Source organism: Macaca nemestrina, chromosome 6 (genome assembly GCF_043159975.1).
Source record: "Macaca nemestrina isolate mMacNem1 chromosome 6, mMacNem.hap1, whole genome shotgun sequence".
Lineage (NCBI taxonomy): Eukaryota > Metazoa > Chordata > Mammalia > Primates > Cercopithecidae > Macaca > Macaca nemestrina.
In genome coordinates this window covers 89,644,568-89,661,989 of record NC_092130.1, presented here as the reverse complement: position 1 = coordinate 89,661,989, position 17,422 = coordinate 89,644,568, and the positions used below count along the sequence as shown (strand labels likewise).

General features: G+C 40.6%; 1 protein-coding gene across 3 annotated transcripts in view; it reads left to right on the top strand.

Annotated features, from left to right (window-relative positions):
- Nucleotides 1–112: 112 nt before the first annotated feature.
- The window catches only part of LOC105475018 (RAS p21 protein activator 1), a 124,645-nt gene continuing 107,335 nt past the window's right edge, over nucleotides 113–17,422 (top strand). Inside the window, exon 1 of one of the 3 annotated variants that reach the window (XM_071098704.1) lies at nucleotides 113–131. Coding sequence is in view for 2 of the 3 variants with exons in the window: in XM_011729967.3 (XP_011728269.2) it covers nucleotides 682–1,199 (518 nt within the window). In the remaining variant the exon portion in view is untranslated. Of the gene's footprint in view, nucleotides 1,200–17,422 lie in introns of all 3 variants that reach the window. The other 2 variants (XM_011729967.3, XM_071098703.1) reach the window with 2 other exon arrangements.

The window sequence follows — 17,422 nt, the reverse complement described above, 5'->3', positions numbered from 1 at the left end:
CGCTCTCCGCTCCGGGAACGCGCCTGCGCACAAGCTGCCCTCTCCCTCCTCCGCCCTTCCTTCCCTCCGTCCCTCCTCCCTTGCCCCGCCTTCCTTTCTCTCTCTACGGTTTCAGTCACTGAGAGCTCCAGGTAGTGAGCAGTTCAGTCGATTTCCTTGTTACCCCGCCCCCCCTTTCTCTTGTCCCCACCCCTCTCATCTGCCTGGTGGAGGATGAAGCGGCTGCAGTGGCCCCAGCCTCAGCAGCGGCACCGGCGGTGGCTGCGGTGTGGGTGGCCGGAACTGGGGTGGTGAAGAAGCGGTGGTGGCTGCTGAAGGAGCGATAGCCACCTAAGCCTCTTTCCCTGTGCTTCCTTTCCTCTTTAGTGCAGCCAGGAAGTTTTCGCTTCTGTACATGTGTTTGTGTGCGTGAGTGTGGGTGTGTGCCGTGAGGTTTGGGTGGCGTTTGTGCAGGCGTTGGGTTTTTTGCCCACTTCGCTTCCCGTAACCCAAGCAGCTCCGGAGCCTGGGCTGTGGCCCTAGGAGGGGGCGCGGCGGCGGGCTCTCTCCTTTTGTTGTTGTTTCCTCCGCCTGGGGAGCTGAAGGGGAGACGCGTCTGGGTGGGGCGGCTCGGAGCCCGGGCCTGGTGGCCCCCGGGGCTCCCGGGCGGGCAGGGTAGGGCAGAGTAGAGCGGGCTTCAACATGATGGCGGCCGAGGCCGGCAGTGAGGAGGGCGGCCCGGTAACAGCCGGAGCTGGAGGAGGCGGCGCGGCTGCGGGCTCCAGTGCCTATCCCGCAGTGTGTCGGGTGAAGATACCCGCGGCCCTGCCTGTGGCAGCCGCCCCGTATCCTGGGCTGGTGGAGACTGGAGTGGCTGGAACTCTGGGTGGCGGAGCCGCTTTGGGGTCAGGGTTCCTAGGAGCCGGGTCTATGACAGGGGCATTGGGGGGAGCCGGACTGACAGGGGGAGGTACTGCTGCTGGCGTGGCCGGTGCTGCTGTCGCTGGACCTAGTGGAGACATGGCTCTCACCAAGCTGCCCACTTCGTTGCCTGCTGAGACTCTCGGGCCAGGCGGCGGTTTTCCCCCTCTGCCCCCTCCCCCTTACCTGCCCCCTTTGGGGGCGGGCCTGGGGACAGTGGACGAAGGTGACTCTCTGGATGGACCAGAATACGAGGAGGAAGAGGTGGCCATACCATTGACCGCTCCTCCAACTAACCAGTAAGTTAAGACTGCTGTTCAGGAATTTGGGCAGCTGGCTCCAGAAAAGAAGTGGAAATGGGGTAAACCATACTTTGTCTTTTTCATCTGTGATTTGTTTAGGAAAAGTTTTTGAAGTTTCAGGTTTCTTGCGTAGGAATTTAATTTGATCACTTATCTTCCTTACAGGCATACTACCTGGCGTCTTCCTACATTTATTGCTCTTCTGGGAAGGTGTAAAGTTTTTAAGATGGAAAGTATGAGAAAATGTGTATCTGATGAGAACCGGATATGGTTCTGTCCCTTCCAAGTTGAGGTGGTGTCCCAGGATTTAGTCAAACTGCGGCTACCAAGGCAGTCATAGTGTATATTAACCTGTGTGTGTTACTTGATAAAGCTAGATGATTAGTGAGAAATTTTGAATACAAATATTTAAACGAGTATTGTATTAATAATTTGAAAAATGTATTGGTTAGAATGTATTTATTTCAGTGCACATCCCAGCTTCTGATTAGAGAAAGCATAGTGATGTTTAGAAGAGTCTGTGGGTCACTTAATGAGAACTTGGGTCAGAGAGAAAGGAAAGGAATACTGTGAATTATAGGTGTGATTAAGAGCCTTTATTTCAACAATGTATCTTCTTCCCTAGGCTTCCCACTTAGCTTTTATAGTCGAGACATTGGAAGTACAACAGTGAGACAAAACAAAATTAACAGAGCTTCCCTTAAACATTTTTTGTTGGTGGCCAGTATAGTATTCTATTTGAAAATTAAGTAGAATATACAGGACAATGACTTTTTTTTTAATGTAAGTTAATACCTCCTCACTTGTCTTAATTGAACTTAGGTGTTTATTCATAAAGGTGGACCTTGATGAAAATGTTGCGATGGGAAGTGGTATTAGGCAAAACTTGTAGGTTTCTCGTATAACTCTTAATTGACCCTTAGAATTTTAACATCCTTGGTGAATATCAGGAAAGAAAGATTTGGTTCGTATGTTGACAGTCATTCTGGACAATTCAGAGGTTTTTTTTTTTCCTCTCTCCATTGCCCCCAAGAGATGGAGTCTAGCTCTGTTGCCCAGGCTGCAGTGTAGTGGCATGGTCTTGGCTCACTGCAACCTCTGCCTCCCGGGTTCAAGAGATTCTCCTGCCTCAGCCTCCCTAGTAGCTGGGATTACAGGTGCATGCCACCATGCCTGGCTAATTTTTGTATTTTTCATAGAGACGAAGTTTCGCCATATGGCCAAACTGGTATCTAACTCCTGACCTCAGGTGGTCGGCTGGCCTCAGCCTCCCGAACTGCCGGGATTACAGGTGTGAGCCACTGTGCCCGGCCTTTTTTTTTTTGGATAAGCTTCTTTGGAGCATTTAGAAAGGACTGAAACTAGGAAAAGATTCTGTTACCCTCATCTATTTTTGACTTAAGGCTACATCTTTTGATACTTAAAGTGGAAAAGTAAAGTTAGTCATATTTATGCCAGCCATGTTATAGGGATGTAGTGTTCCACCTTTTATATTCCTCAATAAAGGGTTCAAGTCTTGTGTCAGAGTTTTGTTCAAATTTTACACGACAATTTATTTCATGTCATTGTAATGCAGAGTCCCTGGGAGTGTTCAGGGAGTGTTAAAAATTCCAATTTTGCCGGTCGCGGTGGCTCACGCCTGTAATCCCAGCACTTCGGGAGGCTTAGGCAGGTGGATCACCCGAAGTCGGGAGTTTGAGACCAGCCTGACCAAGATGGAGAAACCTTCTCTCTACTAAAAATACAGAATTAGTCTGGTGTGGTGGCAGGTGCCTGTAATCCCAGCTTCTCAGGAGACTGAGGCAGGAGAATCGCTTGAACCCTGGAGGCGGAGGTTGCAGTGAGCCGAGACCATGCCATTGCACTCCAGCCTGGGCAATAAGAGTGTAACTCCGTCTCAAACAAACAAAACACACACACACACAGTATTACACCACTGCTTTTGAAGAAAAAGTTCAATTTTTATTAAATGCTAACAGCATGCTTGGTACAATGGTTATGAAAAACAGAATGCAACTTTTCTTACTGAAAGAATCTAGTCTTATGCTAGTTTATAACTAAATTAGGTATATTTAGGATATTGTAGTTGAAAACTTTTTTTAATAGACTTCTTTTTTTTTTTTTTTTGAGATGGAGTTTTGCTCTTTCGGCCAGGCTGGAGTGAAGTGGCCTGATCTCGACTCACTGCAGCCTCTGCCCCACCCCTCCCCGCCTTCAGGTTCAAGTGATTCTCCAGCCTCTGCCTCCTGAGTACCTAGGATTACAGGTGCCCGCCACCAGACCTGGCTAAGTTTTACATTTTTAGTGGAGACGGGGTTTTGCCATGTTGGCCAGGCTGGTGTCAAACTCTGACCTCAGGTGATCCGCCTGCCTTCCTAAGTGCTGGGATTACAGGTGTGACCCACCACGCCTGGCCCAATAGACTGTTTTTTAGAGTAGTTTTAGGTTCACAGCAAAATTGAGGGGAAAATACAGGGTGTTCCCATTAAATTTTTAATAATAAACACGATTGGGCTGGGTGTGGTGACTCACGCCTGTAATCCCAGCAATTTGGGAGGCCAAGGCGAGTGGATCACCTGAGGTCAGAGTTCAAGACCAGCCTGGCCAACATGGTGAAATCCCGTCTCTGCTAAAAATACAAAAATTAGCCGGGCATGGTGGTGGGCGCCTGTAATCCCAGCTACTCGGGAGACTGAGGCAGAATTGCTTGAACCAGGGAGGTGGCGGTTGCAGTGAGCCGAGATCCACCATTGCATTCTAGCCTGGGCAACAAGAGTGAAACTCTGTCTAAAAAAAAAAAATAAACAAAAAAACACGATGATTGAGTAGTTATGAAAAATTGTGAGAAATTCATTGTGTGAGATTTTCATCATTATTACATGTATTTGGAAATAAAAATTGTATGACCGTGTATGTGAAACTTGTTCATGTTCTAAAAAATACCATTCATTTCTAGTATGTTTTTAAAATTTGCCACTGAGAAGTACAAATTTCCTTCTTATTTCATCTTAGATATCAACCCAGAGTCACTGGAGGCAATACAGTGTAGTGGTTAAGCGTGCAGATTCTGAAGTTAGACAAGATTTGGGTTGGAATCCTGACTCTGCCACTTACTAGTTGGGTATTCTTGGAAAGGTCAGTTTCCCCATCCGTGAAATGGGGATAGGAATGGTACCTTCCTCATAGGATTTTTTTTTTTTTTTTTTAAGATTTAATGAATACCTAGATGTATTCAGCACAGTACTTGGACGTAGGTAACTAAGGTAAATACATAGTCCTCTGTGCCCATAACCGTAAAATTTTACTGTCGCTAAATTGTCTGCTGATTCTTTTGGTTAGAGGGTCTCCCTTATTACATGACTATTTTAGAGAATGTTTTGAACTCCAAATCAAGCCTACCATGATTAATTATGTTAAGAATTTTATTTTAACTTTATAAGGGCTTCTAGTAGTAGGTTAAGCAATTTTAGAGGTGAAATTCAAGTGTTCTCTATAAATTCCTATTCCTGAATGTAGACGTTCATATTTTTAAGTGGAAGGAAAAGCCTTAAAGACATTTTCAAGTAATATTTATCTTTTGTAAAAGTATTGAAGAAATATTGGACTAAATACTGACTGTGAGTAACTGGTCACCTTAGTTATGGATAGCATGATATTAAGGAGGTTTAGGTCACAGGATTGAGTCCACGAGTGGCTTGTTACTCGAGTGTTCCATGGTCAGGGTGTTAGTTCAGCTTTGTTCCCAGGTAGTTTTGTGCTGTTGATCACAAAAGAGTCAAATGACAGTATGTAGATAGAACAGTGCAAATAACACTATTAATTAGTATTTTGTACCTTGTTTGTCTGTGTACGTGACGAATTATTAGTCTCATTTTTATTACTGAGCATTTTCATTAGTTTGGTTGAGGCTGGAAATGTTTATGTAATTTGTACTATTTATTTGAATATTTTGTCTTTTGAAAGTTTTGAGAAATTTTAAAAATAAAAAAATTCTTACTATTTTTCTACTATAAAACTTTCTATATCTAAAACTGTTAATAAATTTCTTTTTCAAGAGAGAGAAAAGGTTTAAATTAAAGCAGTTTGTCACTAGTACTCCATAATTTTTTGGAGTTTCTTTTCATGGTTCTCATTTTTTGCTTCTGTGGGATGAGGGGCGGTGGTGGTAAAGGAATATTGTTTGTGTAGTGCACCATCAATTATATGTAGAGATTTTTAACTGTGAGTCTGCAATAGCAAGTGGCCATTGGTGAGAATTCAACCCACAGATGTATACTGCTTGCTTTTAGGGTATTTGGAATATTTGATAATTGTCACCATTTAAGGATAGAGGTTTTTTTTTTTTTTTTTTTTTTTTTTTTTTTGAGATGGAGTCTTGCTCTGTTGCCCAGGCTGGTGTGCAGTGGCATGATCTTGGCTCACTGCAACCTCTGCCTCCCGGATTCAGGGGATTCTCCTGCCTCAGCCTCCCGAGTAGCTGCGGTTACAGGTACACACCACCATGCCCAGCTAATTTTTGTATTTTTAGTAGAGACGGGGTTTCACTCTTTTGGCCAGGCTGGTCTCGAACTCCTAACCTCAGGTGATCCGCCTGCGTTGGCCTCCCAAAGTCCTGGGATTACAGGCACGAGTCACCTCGTGGCCAGTAGGAAGATTTCATATTTAAGAAGTCTCAACTTCTAGCATCTCTAGAAAACCCACAGGACTTGGCTGTACCTGGTGGCCATCCCTGCTTGAGACTAGATTGCCAGAGCTGAGTAGCAGTTGACCCTTTTAGGTGGGTACTGAGGTCTCCATTTGCAGTCTCCACCAGGTCTGCTTTGCCTTTGCTATTGCAGTATTTGCCTGGCATCTGGCTTGGATCTTACCCTGAACCTAATATTCAAACTTCTCAAGCCTGAAACTTTAAGGAAAAGAAAATAAGGAATGTAAATAGTACCTTTCTTTTTTAAAAAAATCATTTTACTGTCTCTACAAAAATAAAATCATTCTTATTAAGTAATTGGTGAAGGTTAATGTTAGAACATGTAGCATTCGTTAATTTTGTCACTGATTGCATTATACATATGGATGAGTCATTGTTTCTTAATAAAAATGGGGGTGAGACTTGCTAAGATTAGTTATGGACAGTTATTGATGACCAGAACTCATATTTTTTACTGTATTTGTATAAGTAGTAGAGAAATATAGTAGGTGCTTCAAGTGTTACAAGAGTAAAATGCCGCTTTTCTCAATGGGAGAAAAGGTAGTATTAGATCTGGTAGGAAATTAAGTAAACCAATTACTGTGATTCAGGCTAGGTTAAGATAAATATCATGAGTGAAGTATGGGCAAAGGTCACGAGGGTTAAAAGAAAAAGAAATTTATGTTACCAGGATCAGTAAATTCTTTCAGGAAAAATAACAGGTATGTTTTTCCTGCTATTTAATTTATTTTCTGAGCAAGAGGTTATTGGTTCTGAAGCTCTTTGCTTAATGATTCTATCAAAAGACACAATTATGAATTGGATGAGTTTAAACTTTTCACCCCTAAATTAGTGAAGAATCTCGTCAACAGAACTCTTAGTTACCTGTGGTCTGGACGTAAGTTGACAGTGATGTCTGTAGTTACTGAGGTACAGAGCACAGTTGAATGCTAGAATCGGTATGGATCATTGATTAGCCACTGTGGGGAAAACAGGCAAACATTATTGGCAAAGCTGAAAAGGACAACCATAAATTAGGAAGGGAAAAGGAAAAATGAAGAGTAGACTTTCTGGTTACTTTACTTCTCTGTCTTTACTGGCCATTGGTGAAATGAACAGAGTCCCTTTAAGAACACTTAAATACTCAAAAAAGTACCTTTTGTGGGAAGATTTTTTTATAGTGATTATTAACTGTAACAATGGTTACCACTGACATTTTTTGTTGTTATTGCTTACTACCAAACAGGAACAGTTCTAATTGGTTTATTTGTATTGTTTTGGTTATCTGTTGCTGCATAATTAAGCACTCCAAAACATAGTGGCTAAAACAATTGTGTATCTGCTCTTGATTCTAAAATTTGTGTATGGCTTTATGGAGACTTCTCCACATGTGATCTATTGGCTATAATGTCCACGGTGGCTTCTTAACTCATAAATCTAGTGCCTTATCTGGGATGGCTGGAGCAGTTGGTAGATAGCTGGGCATTTCCCTCTTGCTTCCTCCCCGTGTTGCCTCTGCGCTTGAAGAACGTTGGCCTCCTTCTTCTTTTTTTTTTTCCCCCCGAGATGGAGTCTTGCCCTGTCGCCCAGGCTGGAGTGCAGTGGTAGGATCTCGGCTCACTGCAACCTCTGCCTTCCGGGTTCAAGCGTTTCTCCTGTGTCAGCCTCCCAAATAGCTAGCATTACAGGTGTGTGCCACCATGCCCAGCTAATTTTTGTAGTTTTTGTAGAGATGGGGTTTCACCATGTTGGCCAGACTGATCTCGAACTCCTGACCTCGTGATTTGCCATCTCAGCCTCCCAAAGTGCTGTGATTACAGGCATGAGCCACTGCGCCCGGCCAGCTTGGCCTTCTTCATAACATGGCAGCTATGGCAGTTCCAGGAAAGACCTTTCCAAGCTCTAGTGTGCCGGTATTTATCAAGCCTCTGTGCTCCTCATGCTTGCTAATATTCCAATGGCGAGTGCTGGTCACATAACCCAGTATGCATTAAATATGGGAGGGGGACTATAAAAGGGCATGGATACAGCAAGTTGAGCTTTCCTCAGGGTGCCAAAGTAATGGTATACCATGTGTATTACTTATTTACATGTAATACCAGATAATAGAATACTACTGGGGAGGGACAGGGTGGGAGATAGGGCAAATACTTATGAGTTCTTCCTTCAGGCCCGGCAAGCTAAGTTGTCTTTCATTAAATGAGTCAACGTTCTCCACAATAGATGTTGCTTTTTGGCCACCATTATCTTAATTTTAAACCAAAAATACTGAATATAGATGTTGGTTACTATATGAATATGCAGGTATTTGTATGATAACTGTGTTACCTTGAAATCACTGGCAGTAAATTTTGGTGTTGTGCTATGTTAAAAATTGTTATTAGATACAACTTATTGATAACTATATATGTATCTCTACAGGATTTAGGGTATGATGATTTTAGGTGTTTTAGTGGTTATTTGATTTAGTAAGTAAAATAATGAACAGTATGGGGGACAAAAAAATATATAGTTCTACAGTCTAGTTGGAAGATGAGGCATTCCTGATAGGGAAATAAGTAGTCCACAGATATGTTGTACAGGTAAATTTTTCAAATTCAGAGAATAGTTGCCAAGGAGTGAAAGAATCAAAGTAAATGAAAGATTGATACTGAAATTTCATACCATAATTCTCTTGGAGGAAATTTCAGTATCATTCTTTCATTTAGGATTATTACAGAGAGAAAGTGTGATTAACTTTTGTAGTATTTGTGTTTCAAATTGTAGTCAAATTGTTATGTGTAACATAGAGTTTTAGTTATAGAGGGAAGCTTCTCTGCTTAGATACAGAAGTAGCCTTAGGTAGAGTGACTTGCTTCACTCTACCCTACACCCTAGCTAAGTTCATATAACTAGGTAGTAGTAGAACTGGGACAGAATCCAATTCTCATAATTTTTCATATATATTTAGATTAGGGTAATATTTATAATTCATTTTGTTTTTAATTTTAGAGGGGACTAGAAGCAAAGGCTCGGTGTTTACTAATCATTTGCTATATGTCAGGTACTTTATATAGATTATCTTATTTAATTCTTACAATGATATAGTGAGAATGGGCATCATCCTCATTGTTGAGAAAACTGAGTGATAGAGCTGGAATTTTAATGTAAATACTATGCTTTTTCTTTTGTCTTGCCCCCTTCCATTACATAGAATGTACACACATATATGCACCCACATAAAACTTAACGTACTTCAGGGCTGGAGGTAACTGGCGTTTTGGACTTAATAGTTCCCCCTTGTCCCCCGATAGTTCCCCCTTGTCCCCCAGAGTCATAGGTTGAAGCCTTAACCGCCAATGTAACTGTATTTGGAGATACAGCCTTTAAAACAGGTAATTAAGGTTAAATGAGGTCATAAGGGTGGCTGGTGAATCCTATAGGACGGGTACCTTTATAAGAAGAGGTACCAGGAGTATGAGTGCATAGAGAAAAGGTCATGTGAAGACATGGTGAGGAGGCCTTCATTTGTCAGCTAAGGAGAGAGGCCAGACCAGAAACCAAACTTGCCAGCACTTTGATATTCAATTTTCAGCATGCAGTACTGTGAAAGAATAATTTCTGTTGTTTAAGCCACCCAGACTGTGGTATTTCATTATGGCAGCCCAAACTGACTAATGCATGGGTAACTCTACATCTTTAAAAATGGATTTGGATTATTTTGGAGCAGATTAAATACATAAATGCTGCTTGAGAAATAAGGTCCTCATTCTTTTAATTTCTTCCACTGTGGGAGAGAAAATCTTGCCTTACTTTACCTCTTTGTTAGTCAGTGACCTTTATCTTTTTTGGCTGTACCTCTGTTGAAAGATGGAAAGCATATTTAAATGCACGTCTGATTATTATAGTGTGGAAAGATCCTACACATGACCATGATAGCCATGGAATATCCTATGGATAAGCTGTTACTCCAGCAAATTTTCTGTATTCATTGTGTGTTCATTGTTGTAGCATTTTACTTTAAAAATTTCCTTTCTCTCATACATCTGTCTCAAGCTGAAGGAAAGACTTAGAGATCTCACTCACCTCTTTTAAGTGTTTTTTGTAGGGATAACTCACTAAACTGGGTTCATATTAGACACTTGTGTAATGATAGAACCATATCTCACCTGTATTCTTTTCTATCTAAATATTGATTCATTTCTCTAATTTTTAAATCTTTTTATTTTGAGATAATTGTAGATTCATATGCAGTTTTAAGAAATAAGACAGATGGGCCGGGCACCATGGTTCATGCCTGTAATCCCAGCACTTTGGGAGGCCGAGGCAGGTGGATCACAAAGTCAGGAGATCGAGACCATCCTGGCTAACACGGTGAAACCCCGTCTCTACTAAAAATGCAAAAAAAAAAAAAAAAAAAAAATTAGCTGGGCGTGGTGGTGGGCGCCTGTAGTCCCAGCTACTCTGAGACTGAGGAGGCTGAGGCGGGAGAATGATGTGAACCTGGGAGGCAGAGCTTACAGTGAGCCCAGATCGCGCCACTGCATTCCAGCCTGGGTGACAGAGCAGACTCCGTCTCAACAACAACAAAAAAAATAAAAAAGAAATAAGACAGAGATGTACCCCTTCATCCATTTTACCTCAGTGGTAATGTCTTGCATAACTATAGTGCAGTATCACAACCAGGAAATCGACATTGCTGTAATCCAACTATTTTATCCACATTCCGCCAGTTTTACATACACTCATTTGTGTGTGTGCATGCATGGGTGTATGATATATTTAGTATTTAGTTCTGTGCAGTATTATAACATGTAAATTTGTATAATCATTACCATACTAGAGATACAGAACAGTTTCTTCACCACTGGGATCTCTTGTGCTGTGTTTTTATAACCAGAGTCTCCTTCCTCTTTCCTTATCCCCTGGTAACTGCTAATTTTTTCTTTTTCTTTTTTTTTTCCCCCCCCGTCATTTAAAGAAGATTGTGCAGGCTGGGTGCAATGGCTCACTTCTGTAATCTCAACACTTTGTGAGGCTGAGGCGATTGGATCGCTTTGAGCCCAGGTGTTCAAGACCAGCCTGGGCAACATGGCGAAACCTTGTCTCTACAAGAAAACAAAAATTAGCTGTTCATGGTATTGCACACCTGTAGTCCCAGCTACTCAGGAGGCTGAGGTGGGAGGATCACCTGAGACTATGAGATTGAGGCTACAGTGAGTTATGATTGTGCCACTGCACTCCAGCCTGGGTGACAGAATGAGACCCTGCCTCAAAATGGAATCAAATAGTATTTAACCTTTTGTGATTAGCATTTGTCACTCAGCATAATTTGTCAAGTTCATGTAAGTTGAAGTATCAATATTTTGCTTTTTTTTCATTGCTGAGTAGTAGTCCATGGTATAGATGTGCTACAGTTTGTTTAACCATTCAGCCATTTGGGAACATTTGGGTCATTTCCAGTTTTGGGTATTATAAAAAAAAAACTGCTATAAACATTTGTATATATGTTTTTGTGTGAACATAAGTTTTCATTTCTGTCAGGGAAGTTCCCGAGAGTACAGTTACTAGATTGTATGATAGTTGCATGTTCACTTTTATAAGCAATTGCCAGTATTTTCTGTAGTGGCTATACCTTTTTATATTCTCACCAGCAATGTATGAGAGATCCGGTTTCTCTGTGTCTTAACCAGCATTTGATGGTACCACCATTTTTTATTTTAGCCTTTCTGTTTTTACTGATATCTCATTGTGGTTTTGATTAACATTTTTCTAATGTCTAATTATATTAGTCAAGGTTCTCCAGAGAGAATCAATAAGATATATGCATATATAACAGGGAGTTTATTAGGGAGAATTGGCTCATGCCATTACAAAGTCAAAATCCTGCAATTGGCCATCTGCAAGCTAGCGAATGAGAAAAGCTGGTACCATGTCCCAGTTGGAAAGCCTCAAAACCAGGAAAGCTGACAGTCTGAGGCCAAAGGCCTGAGACCCCAGGGAGGCTGCCAGCTTGAGTCCTGGAGTCCAGAGACCAAAGAACCTGGAGTTTGATGCCTAAGGGCAAAAGCAGACTATCCTTCACTAGAAGAGGGTGGGGAACTCAGCAAGCTGGCTCTGTTTCTCTTTCTGCCTATTTTGTTCTGGCAGCTGATTGGATTAGATGGTGCCCACCCAGAGTGGGTCTTACTCTCCTCATTCACTGACTCACATGCCAGTCTCTTCTGTAAACACCCTCACAGACACACACAGGAACAATGCTTCACCAGCCATCAAGGCATCCCTCAGTCCAGTCAAGTTGACACTTATTATTAACCATCACACTAATGATGTTGGAAAATCTCTTCTCCCCTCCCCTCCCCTCCCCCCCCCTCCCCTCCCCTCCCCCCTCCCCTCCCCTCCCCCTCCCCTCCCCCCTCCCCTCCCCTCCCCTCCCCCTCCCCTCCCCTCCCCCTCCCCTCCCTGACACTGTCCTGCTCTGTTTCCCAGGCTGGAATGCAGTGACACGATACTGGCTCATTACAACTTCCACCTTCCAGGTTCAAGCAATTTTCCTGCCACAGCCTCCCGAGTAGCTAGAATTACAGGCACCTGCCACCACGCCTGGCTAATTCTTGTGTTTTTAGTGGAGACAGGGTTTCACCATGTTGGCTTGGCTGCTCCTGAACTCCTGATGTCAAGTGCTCCACCTGCATCAGCCTCCCAAAATGCTGGGATTACAAGTGTGAGCCACCTCACCCAGCTTGAAAAATCTTTTCATGTGCTTTTTTCGTCTGTATACCTTCTTTGGTGAAATGTCTGTGTCTTTGGCCCATTTTCAAATTGGATTTTTTTAAATTGTTGAGTTTCAAGAGGTTCAACGAACCATATTGTAACATGTCAGAATTTTCTTTCTTTTTTTTTTTTTTTTTTTTTGTGAGATGGAGTCTCGCTCTGTTGCCCAGGCTGGAGTGCAGTGGTGTGATCTCGGCTCACTGCAAGCTCCGCCTCCCGGGTTCACGCCATTCTCCTGCCTCAGCCTCCCGAGTAGCTGGGACTACAGGCACCGCCACCACGCCCAGCTAATTTCTTTTTTTTTTTCTTTAAGGCTGAATAATATTCCATTTCATGTATATATCACCTTTTGTTTACCCAGTTATCCATTGAACATTTGGGTTGCTTGCACCTTTTGGCTATGGTTCCCAGTGTGCACATGGTATATAAACATCTGTTCCAGTACCTGCTTTCATTTTGGGATATACTCAGACATGGAATTGCTGAATCATATGGTAATTCTGTTTTTAATTTTTTAAGGAATCATCGTACTGTTTTCCACAGTGACCGCACCATTTTATAGTCCCAGCAGCAATGCATAAGGGTTAGAATTTCTCTGCATCCTTGCCAACACTTTTTTTTTTTTTTTTTTTTGACACGGAGTTTCACTCTTGTTGCCCAGGCTGGCAACTTCCGCCTCCTGAGTTCAAGTGATTCTCCTGCCTCAGCCTACTGAGTGCCAACACTTTTTATTTTCTATTTTCTTAATAATAGCTATCCTACTGCGTGTGAAGTAGTAACTGGTTTTGATTTGCATTTTCCTAAGATTAGTGCTGTTGAGCATCTTTTCTTGTGCTTATTGGCCATTTGTATATACGTATTTTTTTTTTGGAGAAATGTCTATTGCCCATTTTTGTTTTTTTTTTTTTGGAGACGGAGTCTAGCTCCGTTGCCCAGGCTGGAGTGCAGTTCCAGCTCACTGCAACCTCCTACTCCTGGATTTAAGCGATTCTCCTGTTTCAGCCTCCCAACTAGCTGGGATTATGGAAGCATGCTACCCCACCCGGGTAATTTTTGTGTTTTTGGTAGAGATGGGGTGTCACCATGTTGGTCAGGATGGTCTCGAACTCCTGACCTCAAGTGATCCACCAGTTTCAGCCTCCCAAAGTGCTGGGATTACAGGCGTGAGCCACCGCCCCAGCCTATTTCTTATTTTTGAGTTGAGTTTGATTTTTTTGTTTTTGTAGTTCTTTATATGTTCTTGATATTAATCCCCTATCAGCTATATAATTAGCAAATATTTTTGCCCATTCCACAGGCTACTTTTTAATTTTGTTGATAGTGTCCTTTCATGCATTTAATTTTGATGAATTCCAGCTTACATGTTTTTTTCTTTTGTTTTCTATATAATTTTCATTTCAGTCATCAATTACGATTTGAAAACCTCTGGAGTAGAAGTTGTTTTTATCTGCATTTCTGCTTTTCTCATTGTTTTTTCTTCTTTCTTGGTGTTTCGAGATTCCTCCTTTTATTACTTGAAGAATTTCCTTATTCTTTAAAGGTATGTGTGCTGGTAACAGTTTATTCATTTTCCTTTTGCCTGTGAATGTCATTATTTCACCATTATTCCTGAAAGATAATTTCACCACGAATAAAATTTATGGTTGACAGTTCTTTTCTTTCAGAAGTTGAAAAATTTTGTGCCACTTTTCTTCTATCCTTTATAGTTTCAGATGATAAATCTCTTGCCACATGAATTGGTGTTCCCCTATAAGGTAATGTGTCTTTTCTCTGTGATTGCTTTCAAAATCTTTATCTTTGTTTTCAGAAGTCTAGTGATATGTCAGGGTTTCTGTGGGTTTACCTATTTGAGATTTGATCACTTCCTGCATCTGTAGGTTTATATTTTTCTCCAAATATGGATTTTTCCAGCCAGTATTTTTGAATACTCTTTTAATTCCATCCTCTTTTCTTTATGGGACTCCAGTGATACGGAGTTAGATCTTAACGTTACTGTCTTACAGGTCCTCAAGACTTTTAACTTCTTTTTAGTCATTTTTCTTGCTGTTGTTCAGATTGGGTGAATTCTATTGATCTGTTGGTCCTCAAGTTCACAGATTCTGTCATCTGTCATCTGCTATTGAGCCCATTAGGTTGAAAAAAATAATTTTTTTGACAAAAATTGTGTGTATGTATTGTGTACAACATATATTTTGATAGATGTATACGTTGTGGAATGGCTAAACTGAGCTAATTAACCTGCATTACATCATGTACTGAGCATTTTTTTTGTGCTGAAAACACAATCGTAGCAATTTAAAGTATGCAGTAAACTATTATTATGAACTATGGACACCATGTTTGTGCCATACATCTCTTGAACTTATTCCTCTTAATGGAAATTTATCTCCTTTGATCAGCATTTCCTCACCTATCCAATAAGTTTTGTTTTTTGTGATTTTTTTTTTTTTTTGGTTGGTATTGTAGCTTGTTTTATCATCATTTGGTTGGTTTACAACTTTTTTCTTTGCTGAAATATTCTATTTTTAAAATCTGTTTTAAAATTTGTAATTGATTGTTGAAGTGTTTTTAATGATAGCTGATTGAAAATTAAAAAAAAAAAAAAAAACCTTTCCAACATCTAATACACATCAACATTAACATTTTTATTTTCTTTTTCTTATCCAAGTTGTGATTTTCTTGGTTCTTGGTATGATGCATGAGTTTTGATTGTACGTTGGACATTTTGGCTTCTAGATAATTTTTAAATAGTCACTTTTCCGCTAAATGTGATTAATACATGTTTACTATAGAAAATTTGGAGACTATTAGAAAATACGAAGAAAAACCAATCATCCTTACTTTTACTACCAAAGGTCATAACCACTGTTAAGTTTTTGTATATTATATGTATATAAAACACATCTGTATATATCCCTATCCCCCTAAATATAGCTAACATTTTCACATATGAGGGCATTGAGATGTGGAGGGTTTTAAGTAACTTTCCCAAGTCACAGAGCTACCAAGTGAAACAAACCCAAGCTTTTGACCCCTAAGTCTATTTAGCCACTATGCCTCATTCCCGCTTCTGTTTTTCTTCCTTAATGCTTCAAAAAAATTGTTTCAGTGGGAGAATGAAGTTATTTGAGGAGAAATTAGGGTGTTATAGCCATCTTAACGGACTTAATACAGTGTTTATTTTGGGTAGTTCAGTATTTACGGATATTCATGTACTTGCATGCATTCTGGAGGTTATCTCAGGCAATAGAGAAATGAGCTTTGATATTTCTGTATATGCATTTATTTAGGGATACTTGTATCAACAAATACCTCCTTAAGGTTGAAGGCCTTTTTTTTTTGACAGATTTTTAAATCTCCTTTCAAGACAAATGCAGAAATATGAAACAACATACAATGAAACCCAATTTTTTTCTTATCAGTGTTATAATGAAATGATGTTATTTGAGGACCTTATGCATGTTGTTTTCTTAAGGTTGCAGTTTCTAAGAACCTATCAGTGATGAAGTGAGGATGTAACTGTAATATTTTAATTAAACCATTGTTAGCTTTCTTATTTATTGAACAGCCACCGTATAGGAATTGTTTCATACATTATGTCGCTTAAGTGACTGTAGGTTGCTTTCTCTCCATATATAGACAGACAGGTAGGTAGGTAGATGGTAAGCTTAGTTGTTCACTCACATCAGTTGGGTTTTAGGGTGGCTGCCAAAGCATGGATTTAGAGGAAGTTATCAATCACTGCATTCAGTAGTGACCATATGACAGCTTAGGAATATTTTACTGTCTTTTAGTTCCTCCTTGATGAAGAAAGCTAATCCAGGTATCTGGAGTGGAGTTGTTCTCTACTTAGTACTTAGGGGACACTGCAATGCTTTATTGCTGGTGGTAGAAGAAATAAAATTTCAGTTAGATTTTAGTAGTTCTTTGGAATCATGTAGTAATTCTCCACATTTCTCATTTTTGGTAATTAAAAAGAATAACTATTGTTTGTGTTTTGTTAGCACATAAATCTGATTAATTTCTCATTGAATTTGGAAAAAAGAACACAAACCTCAGACTAACAGGAGATCATATTCTCTAGTTAATATTAGGATTCCTGAATATCTTCCTTTTGCCTGATCATTGGGATCAAAATCTTTTTATCATGAAGCTGTTTCTGAAATTATAGCAAGTGAATAGGAAATAACCTGATATTTTTGTTTTGACGTTGTTTTTTAAGAACCTTATCTATGTGATAAAATAACGTTTAACATTAAAGTTAGTGTCAGAAATCATATAACATTTTAAAGTTCTGTGGAAATAATGGTACCGTTCATTCATTCATTCATTCATTCATTTAGTCATTCATTCATTCATTTATTTTGAGATGGAGCCTTGTTCTGTCGCCAGGCTGGAGTGCAGTGGTGTGATCTCGGCTCTCTACAACCTCTGCTTCCTGGGTTCAAGCGATTCTTGTGCCTCAGCTTCCCGAGTAGCTGGGACTACAGGCGAGTGCCACCACGCCCAGCTAATTTTTGTATTTTTTGGGAGAGACAGGGTTTCACCATGTTGGCCAGGATGGTCTTGATTTCTTGACCTTGTGGTCCACCCGCCTTGGCCCCCCAAAGTGCTGAGATTATAGGCGTGAGCCCCCACTCCTGGCAATGGTACCTTTTAATAAATTAGTTTTAATTTTTGTGGAAATGGTATTATCTTCCTAGTGCACAGGGCCCTTGAGAGAGTACAGTGGAATAAAAGTTTAAATATAATAGGAGACAAATTGTGTTATGCTTTGAATGCT